Below are 12,632 nucleotides of genomic sequence, written 5' to 3'. Positions count from 1 at the left end.
GCTATCACTCATTTGTTATAATTGTCAACCATTTTTAATTATTTTATTATTATATATTTTTAGGTGGTGGACGGCTTCCAGAAAATTGAGTTGCAAAATATGCCCCCTGCTCCAGAAAAAAAAGAATTTTCCACCGATTCAAAGTACTTATACGACATGGCCCATGCAATTTCTAGCAGCGTGGTTCCGGTGGATCTGGCTAACATCAAAACAGGGAAAATTGTACATTCTCGGTCGCTCACCAAGGCCGCTAGATTATTGCGATTATATGTGACAATGGAAAATCCAGATGCAAATTTAAGAATTCTAGTTGAATTTATAATTAAATGTTATGTGCCAATGTACTTCAATATCAAGTATTACAGCTCTGTCGTGTACGGCAGTGCATTATTTTCAAGTTCATTGGTTGGTCACGATTTCTAGAACCTCGCTTACGCAAAATTGTCAATCAAGTAATTAAAGATAATTCATATTGTTACGATTTTACTGCTTGCTAGTTTACTTTGCTAGGTTCGTATCTCTGGATTGACGAATAAAACCAAAACTGTTTAATTCAATTCAACAACTCTTTATTTTACAACTCGTCTACACTATAACAGTTTACTCTTAGCACTGATTGATTACGTTGGCGCTGCCACGGCTTATATAGCCACGGACTCCACGCTGATGCCGACGTGTCCTTCTAGAATATTGCGTCTGGAAATTATAATGCAATATGGCGCCAAATGCAGCAATTGTTTAGACAAGCAGACAGCCGCGGCGCTATACTCAGCAGTTGTTTAAGTAGACAACCAGACATCCGCGGCGCCAGACTCAGCAATTTCTTAAGTAGATCTGGCGCCGCAGCTGTCTATTGTTTCGACAAGCAGACAGCCGCGGCGCCAGATGTCTACAACAAGACAAATGCTATTCCACATACCTACAGCTATTGTTCATAATAAGAGATGCATATAGCAATACAAATACAACTTAATTCTACTTTTGTAACACTGCCCTCCACTTAAGCCTAATCGTCCCGATTAGGCACAAATCCTCTTGAACCAAATGGGACGAGCCTCTCCAAATGTACTACTTTCATTTTACATCGTGCTTTTCCATTTCTTTGTATGCGGTATACCATGTCAATAAGTCGTTTCATCACCATATAGGGTCCTTCCCAGGCTGTCTGCAGTTTCGGGGACAAGCCTTTCTTTCGAAGTGGCTTGTACAACAGGACCAGATCACCTTTTGAATTTGCCGGTTGATCGAACCGGTCCTTCATCTTATTGCTCATCAGATGCGTATGCTGTCTTACCATTAGATGCAATTCATTCATTTCTTCTTTTAAAGCAGAACAATAATCTCCATCATTTCTTACAGCTGTCGGATTCGTTCCAAACTTAAGGTCAGCAGGGACTCGCAGATCAGATCCGAAAATAATCTTTGCTGGCGTGCAACCAGTTGTCTCGTGCTTCGCTGAACGATACGCCAGCAGGAACATCTGGATGCACTTGTCCCAATTCCGTTGATCTTTATGAACGATTTTCCGCAGATGTTCTTCGAGCGTTCGGTTGAATCTCTCCACCATTCCATCTGATTGTGGATGTAACGCTGTTGTCCGTGTCTTGTGGATGCGCAATAATGTACAGACTTCTTGGAAAATGGAAGATTCGAAATTCCTGCCTTGATCTGAGTGTAATTCGACGGGCACTCCGAACCTTGTTATCCAATTTTCTACAAACGCTTCGGCTACTGTCTTCGCTTCCTGGTTTGGTAAGGCATATACTTCTGGCCATTTACTGAAATAGTCCATGACAACCAGTAGATATTTGTTTCTGGCCGTACTGGTTGGGAACGGACCTGCAACATCCATTGCGACTCGTTCAAATGGTGATCCCACGTTGTACTGTTGTAGCCTACCGCGACTTTTGGCTTTAGGACCTTTAGCTGCCATGCACTCTACGCAATCACTTATCCATTCTGCTATGGAATCTCGACAACCGATCCAGTAGAACCGTTGTTTAATCTTCTCTATAGTTTTTGTAATTCCAAGGTGCCCTCAACTAGGTCCATTGTGATATTCTTTCAATACTTTCGGGATCATGGACTTCGGTACTATGATCAGCAGACGAGACTGTTTGCCATCTTCGCTTTCCCAGGTACGATGAAGGTATCCATTAACGAGGTTTATGCTGTTCCATTGGGCCCAATATGCTTTTGCAGTTGGACTCTCGTTACTTATTTGTTCCTTTGGCGGTCGTACCCTATTTTCTTTGGCTATTATCAGCTTTGCAAGATCAGGGTCCTCCAGCTGATTGATTCTGATGCGGTGAGGAGTCCAATCATCTTCAGGTTCTATACTCAATAATCGCACGTCGATTATACCTTCTTTTCCCTCTGATTTGGAGCAATGTTTACATTCCAGTGGACAAGGGCGACGTGATAATGCATCCGCATTTTTGTGGTGAATCCCCTTTCGGTGTTCTGTTTCGAAGTCGTAATTCTGTAATCTTTCGATCCATCGTGCAATTTGGCCTTCCGGATTCTTAAACTGTAATAACCATTTGAATGGTCCTCAGCAAGAATCGTTGTCCATACAAATACTTGTGGAAATGTTTTACACATTCCACCACAGCTAGTAGTTCTTTTCGCGTCACACAGTAGTTTTTCTCTGGTTTCCCGAGCACTCTGCTGTAATACCCAATTACTCTTTCTTGCCCGTCGATGAGCTGAGACAGGACACCTCCAATTCCATAAGCGCTCACATCTGTATCCAGGATGAATTTCTTTCCAGGTATTGGATAAGCTAACATCGGCGCCATACAAAGTAGTTCTTTAAGCTGCTCAAGCGCTTTTTCTTGTTCCAACTGCCATACAAACGGGCGATTCTTCTTTGTTAAATCATGTAAACTTCTAGCCACGTTCGCAAATCCAGGTAGAAAACGGCGATAATACGTGCATAAGCCGAGGAAGCTGCGGAGTTCATGTATGTTGGTGGGTGGCCAATCTTTAACTGCTTTTATTTTTCCTTCCTCGGTGTGAATCCCCTCAGTTGACACTTTATGTCCGAGATATGTGACCTGCTTCTTCCATAATGAACACTTTGGGATTCAAGCGTAATCCGGCTGATGCTATTCGCTGAAAGACTTCCTCTAGATTTTTCAGATGATCATCAAAACTTTTTCCCATGATGATAATGTCATCAAGATACACCAAACATGTCTTCCAGTTGAGTCCTTTTAACACATGTTCCATCAGTCGCTCGAACGTTGCAGGCGCATTAACCCAAATGGCATCACAGAGAATTTCCATAACCCGTCGCCCATACTGAAAGCGGTCTTTTCACGGTCACATTCATTAATCTCGACTTGCCAATATCCACTTTGTAGATCTAATGTAGAAAACCATTTCGCTCCAGACAAGGTGTCTAATGTATCGTCGATTCTCCATAGAGGATAACTGTCTTTCTTTGTGACATCATTCAACTTCCTATAATCTACGCAGAAACGGGTGCTACCATCTTTCTTTTTAACTAAGACGATAGGTGAGCTCCATGGACTTATTGAAGGTTCGATTACACCGTTTTTGTGCATGTCTTCAATAATTTTGTTAGCATCCTCACGTTTTGCTAGTGGAACCCTACGCGGAGCTTGTCGGATTGGTTTAGCGTCTCCGGTATTTATGCGATGTTTGACAATGCCGGTTCTTCCTGTGTTGTTTCCTTCGTTTGCAAATATGGATGCGTATTTTTCTAATAGTTTTTCTGCTTTTAATTTTTCATTTCCATGCACCTCATTCAGCAAATTGTTTAGGAGTGTAGGACTTATCTGCTGTGGCTCAATAGTAGGTTTCTGTTGTGACCGTTCGCATCGTGCTATTGCACATATATTCTGGCACTGTCCAATTACTGCTCCTTTCTTCAGCCTTATAGGCGTGTTGAATTCATTCACTACTCTGACCGGAATGGTGGCGTCTTCTCTAGTTTTCACAAGCGTTTCTACCAATATGGGTGTATCTATTTTTGTTGGTTCCACAATCCACAATTCTTCCTCCATTCACTTTAGCTCATACAATCGCCTCAGATTTTGGTGGAATACTCTGATTATCATCAACAATCACCCTCTTACTTTCAACGTTGGTCACATATCCGGTGTTTATAGGCATCTCCATGTTCTGGCAAAACAGCATTTGCTTGTTTAAATCCAAAGTAACCCCGTGATCATTCATGAAATCTACTCCCATTATAATTTCATCCGTGATTTCTGCTACGATGAAGGTGTGATTAACTTCCAAGGTACCAATCATCACTTCGCAAAACACTTTTCCCCCGACAGCTGCTTCCTCCCCGGTGGCCGTTCGAAGCTTGCAACCGACTAATGGTTCAACCGTTCCTCTTACCACATCCGGTCGGATAATTGAATGTGTGGCACCAGTATCCAAAGTAAGCGTTGACAGTCGTCCATTTACGATGCCGTTGATAGTAAGATTGTTGTCATGGCGACCTATTTGTGTTATCGAGATGGCGGGGCAAATAGTTGTGGGAACCAGCTCACGCCCCTTTGAACTGTTCCGTTTTAGTTTAACGACTTGTGAGATGTTGGTTGTTTCCGTTTTGATTTACTTTTATATTGCAATTTCGGGCAAAGTGACCCGCTTTTCCACAGTTGAAACATCTTCCCGTTGTATTTACTCGCGGTGCAGCAATTGTCTTCAGAGTCTTCAATATTTCTTCCATCAGCGCCGGTTGTTCCATTTCAACCCTTTGTACTTTGTGTGCTGGTTTACTTAGTAGAAAAGCTCTTTCCTGTGTGAGGGCGTGCGAAACCGTTTCAGCAAACGTTCTTTTTGGCAATGCATATGTGGCGCCTTTGGTGTCCACATCACGAATTCCATTTATGAAACATTGAATTTTTACCCTCTCAATGTAATCCACAGGTGCATCTGCATTTGCCAATGAGCCAGTCGTTCTATTTCAGTTGCGAACTCTTGCAATGACTCGTTCATCTTCTGACCCCTATTTTGCAGTTCGATCTGGTATATTTGTTTCCGGTGCTCACTACCATATCGTCTTTCTATCGCACTCATCAATGCCTCATAGTTGTCCCGTTCACAGTCTGGAATAGTCTGAAGAATTTCTGCCGCAGGTCCTTTCAATGATACAAACAAGGACGCCACTTTGTCCGCTGCATTCCAGTTATTGCTGTCTTTTCAAACTGAAGTTTGAAAATTTGAAATGGAGTACTTCCATCGAATGTGGGTGCCTTCAATCTTTGATTATTTGTTGATGGTGCAGTGCCATGTAGTTGCAGTTCTCGCACACGATTACTTAATTGAAGAACTTCTGATTTTAAATTTTCTTCGTCGTTTTTTAAAGTGCTTAATTCGTCTTCAAATTTTGAAAATTTCTCTTGCACTTGTTTTTGTAGTTGTGTAGTATTTTCCGTAATCTGTTGTACCAAACGATTTTCTATTTGCGTATTATTTCCAGTCATTTGTTGTGTAAGGCGAGACTCTAACTGTGATGTATTTTCAGCTCTTTGCGTCATTAGCTGTGCCAGACGATTTTCTGTTTGCACTGCATTTTCTGTATTTTCAGCTATTTGCTGTGCCAGACGATTTTCTATTTGCTTAATAGCCACTAACAGCAAGTTCATGTCTACACTTGATGATGTTCGTTGTTCTTCTACTTTTTCTTCTACCTTTGTAGAAGTTTCTGGCCCAACAAATTCAAACTCGTCCACATTAATTCCATCCGCTTCCATTGCTTCACGTAACCGTGCCTGCAGATCCGCCTTTTGCCCGCTTATCGGCAAATTACGCTCCTCCAGTTCCTTTTTTAATTGCTGAATTCTCAATTCTCCGAATTTAACCAACTTGAATTTGGATTATTTGACAATCCCACTTCTGACACCAATTGTTACGATTTTACTGCTTGCTAGTTTACTTTGCTAGGTTCGTATCTCTGGATTGACGAATAAAACCAAAAACTGTTTAATTCAATTCAACAACTCTTTATTTTACAACTCGTCTACACTATAACAGTTTACTCTTAGCACTGATTGATTACGTTGGCGCTGCCACGGCTTACATAGCCACGCACTCCACGCTGATGCCGACGTGTACTTCTAGAATATTGCGTCTGGAAATTACAAGAACATAATGCTATACGGCGCCAAATGCAGCTATTGTTTCGACAAGCAGACAGCCGCGGCGCCAGATGTCTACAACAAGACGAATGCTATTCCACATATCTACAGCTATTGTTCATAATAAGAGATGCATATATGCAATACAACTTATTTCTACTTTTGTAACAATATTATGCGCATTCCGAAAATATCTTGTCATCAATGTTGTTTGATGATAGGAAAGAAAAGCGCGACTGTGCCATCAAGAAAATTCTACGCTATCGAACCGATGTTGACGAGCCAATGGAACTTAGAGTTGATCAATTGAATGATATAAATATAGTATTAGAACCACCATTCACTCGAGGCATTCCGTACGATACATTGAAAGAATATTTAAATCAAGATGATCCACCGTTTAATGATCCAAAAATTCCATCACACATACAAGGAACGGAACGACATGTTCAATTGCTAGCTAGCGTTTCCAAACGTGCGAAATTGCCCAGTTTTGAAAGTAAAAAAGACTTCAAACAATAAGTTTTTTTAGTTTCCTTTCTATAACTCACTTAAATTAATTTTTTCATTTACATATGTTCTGACTAAATAAATTTCTTAAGAAAAAAAATAGATACTATTATAAATAAATAAATAAAAATAAGGAAAAAACATAGCCATTTAGCTGACTTTTTAATGTAAAGGCCAAAAATGGTGATTTTTTGAAATGATTGTATGGGAACCCCCCAGGGGAGTTCCAGGGGGTGTGCCACTGGCATGGGTGGATCGGCTGTCCAAAGTTAGTGGGGGTCGGTCATACATTTGGACTCGATTGGAGCACTCTAAATGGGTCAAAGTGTGATTTTTCAAAATTTGCCCCTACCCAAAAGTTCGACCCAAATTGGGGGACATCAAAATTCGTTTTAGAGGTATGGTTCCTTCGGAAAAGTTTCTTATTTTGATCCCTAGAGTACGATTTTCACAGAGCAATGGGCGATTTTTTTGCGATTTTTAAATCGACCGGCCCTAATGTACATACATATGTTATTTCTTAAAACGGGAGTGTTAAATATTTTATGGAATATACCTTTTTAATCCACTGTCTCTCGAAATATACTATGAATTGGTCAAAAATGCTTTTTAAATTATAACTCAAAGCCTGATTTTTCAGATTTAGATATGCAATTAATATATCGTTTGGTTTTAACAGCGGTAATATTAAAAATTTGCGAAAGAATTGTTTCGCATCATTATCTTTATTTAATTTCGACATGAACTTAGGAAGTTTTAAAGCATTCCTTCGAACAGCTTGTATAAAATGAAACCAACATATCTTTAATTTTGTTTGTGGATAAATCTGTGACAATGCTTTTCTTAAGCCATACTCAAAATCCGTGGTGAATGTTTAGGGCTTCATGTCAAAAATATTACTTTGGATGTATTGTAGTACATGGATATATGCATTCAAAGATTTGTTTGACATTAAAATGTAGATAAAAGGAAATGTCTAAAAAAATGTACAAATATTAATTTAACCGCAACAATATTTAAAAAAAGATACTTACATGTTCATTATGAGCAATATGAAATATTAGCAGCTGTTTAAAGCTATTGGAACTACTTATCGGTACTACACCAAAAGTCCCATCTATTAAATAATGACGTGGTTCGCCAGGAGGCATATCCATTATTGAGTTACACATTGTAGGGGACACAAAAATTGAGTAACCGAAATCCTCTTCAATCACCGTACCACGATAGAATGGCAAATCATTGTCATATTTTGAATTTGTATAATTCTTGCGAATTTCTGGGTTTTCAAAAATTGAAATTATGTCATGGAAATTTTGAGGTGCTTTTGGCAAGGCTTCCGATTTTATGTTTATTAATTGCCTTCGCATTTTCCCAAATTCAACCAAATGAGCAGACTCTTTAGCCTTTTTGCAATTCTCATCATATACTTGAGGAACACTTGATCTTTTCAATGACGTTCTATTAGCGCATTCGAATTTAATAGAATTAATTAAACTTAATTTTTTTATAAATTCATTTTGGGCCTCATGGTTGTGCACTAAGTTTTTATTTGCTTTACGGCAATGTATTGCATTGTTCAAATCCACGGCAATATTGACAGGACATCCATTTTGATAACAATTATAATATTTTGTATTATTTTGAGAATATTTAAATTTATAAATTTGTCCCTCTGTGTGAATATGTAATAATTTGCTGGTTTTCTTCAAACCCGGAATTATATTATAAACAAGTATATTGTTACGAATTTACTCCTTGCTAGTTTTACTTTAGTAGGTTCGTATCTCTGGATTGACAAATAAAACTAAAAGCCGTTTAATTCACTTCAACAAAATCTCTTTATTTTACAACTCGTCTACACTATATCAGTTTACTCTTAGCACTGGTTGATTACGTTGGCGCTGCCACGGCTTATATAGCCACGCACTTCTCGCTGATGCCGACGTGTCCTTCTAGAATATTGCGTCTGGAAATTACAAGAACATAATGCTATACGGCGCCAAATGCAGACAGCCGTGGCGCCAGACTCAGCAATTGTTTAACTAGACAAGCAGACGGCGCCAGATGTCTATTGTTTCGACAAGCAGACAGCCGCGGCGCCAGATGTCTACAACAAGACAAATGCTATTCCATATACCTACAGCTATTGTTCATAATAAGGGATGCATATAGCAATACAAATACAACTTAATACTACTTTTGTAACAATATCATCATTTTCCATTTTCACGATTTTGAAGAATTAATTGAACAACACACGTGGTTTAACAAATGACTGAACACGACATTATAACACAGTTTAGTAAACGAAATGCTGTTATCAACAACAACAACAAAACAAAAAATTTAACTGTGTAACAAGAGTATCAAAAAGGAAAAAAAAAAACAAAAAAAAAAATAAAAACTATTCAGGGAATTAAGATGACGATGTTATTGTATTATAATAACAAGGAAGAAATAATTATATGTTGTTTAGTTTTTAAGAAAAATGTGTTCTATTTAATAAACGCAGTATTTATAGTTTTTTATTTTTAATACCCAACGGTTACCCTCCTCCCGCCCAACCGACGCGAGGGGCGCAATCCGCGAACGAGCGGAATTAGCCGAGTCATAAAAGGCAAGAGAGTTTTAAGCGTTGCGATCTTAAGCTGCTCAGCTACAGAAACAAAAATTTCAACAGCCAAAATTAAGAATTAAATTAAAGTTTATAATTTTACTTGTTAAGAGTAGCTAAAATAATTTTTTTAATTGTAAAAAGTGAGTCTGTTAAATCAAATGTGCTGGAATGAAAATTGAAATCATGACATATACGGAGGAATGGTTCGTTTAACTCAAAATTTGTTCTAGAAAATTTAAAAAGTAAGGGTCTAAACTGCCTGGTAGAGCGAGCGGGGACGTTAAAATTAATATCAGATAAGAGAGATGGGCTACAGACTGACCCATTCACGAGTTTTAAATATTAATCCAAAATAAATATTATACCAAGCATCTCCCTACGACTAGCGAGTGTCGGGAGATTTATAAGTTTTAAACGCTTAGTGTAAGGGGGAAGATTTAAACTGGAATCCCAATTCAAATGATTTAAGGCAAAAAGTAAGAATTGTTTTTGAACGGACTCTAACTTATCCGAATGGACTTGGTAACTAGGGTTCCATACCACAGAAGCATACTCTAATATAGGCCTCACCAGAGATGTAAAAAGAATTTTTGTGGTAAGCGGATCTCTAAATTCTTTAGACCAACGTTTAACAAAACTAAGAGCGCCTTTAGCTTTAAAAACCGTGGAAGATACGTGAAGATTAAAATTGAGTTTGGGGTCTATAGTTACTCCCAAATCAACAAAACTGCATACTTGCTCCAACCTAATGTTTTGTATTGTGTATGAAGTTGGGTCTACAGTTCTACGTGAAAAGCACATTGTTTTACATTTTTTAAGGTTCAATGGCATGCCATTTCTATCACACCAAGAAACTAGATTGTTTAAGTCTAAGGTTTAATAAGAACTGAACTGAATTGAATGTACAATGTAAGAAGTAATTTACGGTTACAGTTAAGAATCTATGATACAGATAATATCATTTAGAAGGTTGCCATATGAATAATATTAAGATAACATCTTCAACACTTCTTCTTAAGCTTATATGTATATCTACTTTTTAACAAAAACTTTAACTTATTCCAAGCATTTTTACAAAATTACAGTGTTTTTGCCTAGACAAAGACTTTGTTAAGATATCGGCAACATTCCTATCTGTGGATACATATTTCAAATTGATTTCATTATTTTCAACTTTTTCACGAAAGAAATGATACTTAATATCTATATGTTTTGTACGCTTGTGGTTAGTTGGATTGCGAGCGATATGTTGTGCGCTTATGTTGTCACCATATAGCGTTATTGGTGTTGAGCTTGACTAGCCAATCTCACTTAATAGTCTGCTAAGGTATATTGCCTCTTTTGCTGCCATTGCTAAAGCTACATATTCAGCTTCAGTGCTGCTTAAAGCTGTGATGTTCTGCTTGGTTGAGGACCACGAAAAAGAACTACCTCCTGAGTAAAAAGCGTATCCTGTGTACGACTTTCTAATATAATAAATAAATAACGTAGTATATGCTTAGCTGCTGTCTCGTGCTCAATGTGCGGATCTGTATTGTGCCTGGAAAGTTTGCTTACTGCCCTGCAATTTTGCATACCAAATGAATCGAGAACTGCTCTGATGTACTTCTTCTGGTGCAAAGAAATCGCACCTTTTTCACCTTTTCGTTGTATTTCCAACCCTAGGAAATAACTTGCAGTACCGTAATCGTGCATCTGGAACTTTGCTGCAATCTTCTTCTTAATTTCTGCTATTTCATTTTCGCTGGGATATATGATGATCAAATCATCAACGTAGACTGCTATATAACTATACTGCTGATTGTTGTTGTTCACGTACAAACATGGCTCATGTCTACACCTTTTGAACCCGATGCTGGTTAAAACTGCGCCTAACGTGCTATTCCAAACATGGCCGGATTGTTTCAATCCATAAATTGCTTTCTGTAGCTTTAACACCTTTCCTGGATACTTCTTGCTGATAAAGCCCTCTGGTTTTTTCATGAAAATATTTTCTTCAAGTTTGCTGTTCAAATACCGTTCGATATGTCAATATGATACATATTCAGCTGTTTTTCTGCAGCTATCGCAAAAAGCATGCGTATCGTCTCGTAACGTATAACTGGAGAAAACGTCTCCCAGTAGTTGACACCTAATTGTTGCCCACAACCTTTTGCAACTAATCTTGATTTAAACCCATTCATCTTCTGTAGGGTTTACATTTAAAAGTTGAAACTGCTTCTTTGGCCTGCCTGGTTAACCTGTTCGAATAAGTTTTGGTCTACCACGCCCACGTTTTGGTAACTCATCTTGTTCTGAACTTGTTGCACTCTGCTTTGTTTCAGATTCACTTGCTGTGGCAAACTCGTCCTCCTCATCATCGAAGTCGTTTTTCATTTCACGCTCGCCTACGTTTTCAGTTGCTGACTGCTCATTTTCTGGAGACTTAAGGTGAATGATGTTTGTCGCGAAGTCACCATTGCATTGTGGTGAACTAATTTCTGAAGTGATGCTCGTATTAAACTCGCCTTCAATGAATTTAACGTCGCGCCTTTCTACTAAAATACGCCACTGTTGATCATATAAACGATATGCTTTTGCTGTATTGGAGTAACCAACAAAAATGTACTCCATGCCTTTCGCATCGAATTTGCCTTTGTTTGTTTTGTCTAGTGCAAATGCACGTGACCCGAAAATACGTAGATGCTTTACTGATGGCTTACGCTGCTTCCACACCTCAATGGATTACGAGAATTCAATGCCTTCGTTGGGCATCTATTTCGTAAATACGCTGCGGTTTGTACCGCTTCAGCCAACAAAAATTGACCAAGATTTGCGTGAATTAATAAACTTTTGGCCATTTCGACTATGGCTCGCTCCGCAACACCATTTTGCTGGGGTGTATACGGGTCAGTCAACTCCCTCTTTATACCACAACTTTTCAAAAAATTATCAAATTCACTGTTAATGTATTCTTTACCATTATCACTTCGTATGGCTTTTATCTTACAGTCCATTTGGCATTCAACAAAGTTTTTAAAATTTCTAAATTTTTCAAAAACCTCACTTTTGGCTTTCATATAAATGTAACAAAAATTCGATTACCACCTAGCGATTTAACATTCATAGGCCCACACACATCTGTATGCACAAGTTCAATTACTTTAACCACCTACGAAAATCCTATTTTCAATAAAACTTTTATCGTGGATACTTTTCACTGTGAGGTAGAAATTGATTTTGTTTTACAATTATTATTTTTTATATAGAATTTACACAAATATTGTTAATTTTAATTTATTAATTTTAAGTTAAGATGTTAATGTTCAAATATAAAAAACAATAAAATTGAATTTAATAATTAACTATCAACAATCGCATTTTCAATATAAATACCC

The 12,632-nt window shown here is 38.1% G+C and overlaps 1 protein-coding gene across 27 annotated transcripts in view; it reads left to right on the top strand.

Moving 5' to 3' along the window:
* The window catches only part of LOC105227111 (ADP-ribosylation factor-like protein 4A), a 566,667-nt gene that overhangs the window by 335,954 nt on the left and 218,081 nt on the right, over positions 1 to 12,632 (top strand). The window contains exon 6 of one of the 27 annotated variants that reach the window (XM_049459659.1): positions 64 to 433. The exons of the other annotated variants lie outside the window; for them this stretch is intronic. Within the exon in view, the coding sequence (XP_049315616.1) occupies positions 64 to 423 (360 nt within the window). The 3' untranslated portion in view covers positions 424 to 433. Of the gene's footprint in view, positions 1 to 63; positions 434 to 12,632 lie in introns of those variants that run through there. 27 annotated transcript variants of the gene reach the window in all.

The sequence above is a fragment of the Bactrocera dorsalis genome, chromosome 6 (genome assembly GCF_023373825.1).
Source record: "Bactrocera dorsalis isolate Fly_Bdor chromosome 6, ASM2337382v1, whole genome shotgun sequence".
Classification (NCBI taxonomy): Eukaryota; Metazoa; Arthropoda; class Insecta; order Diptera; family Tephritidae; genus Bactrocera; species Bactrocera dorsalis.
The sequence above is the reverse complement of the archived record's forward strand: the minus strand, read 5'-3'. Positions and strand labels throughout refer to the sequence as shown.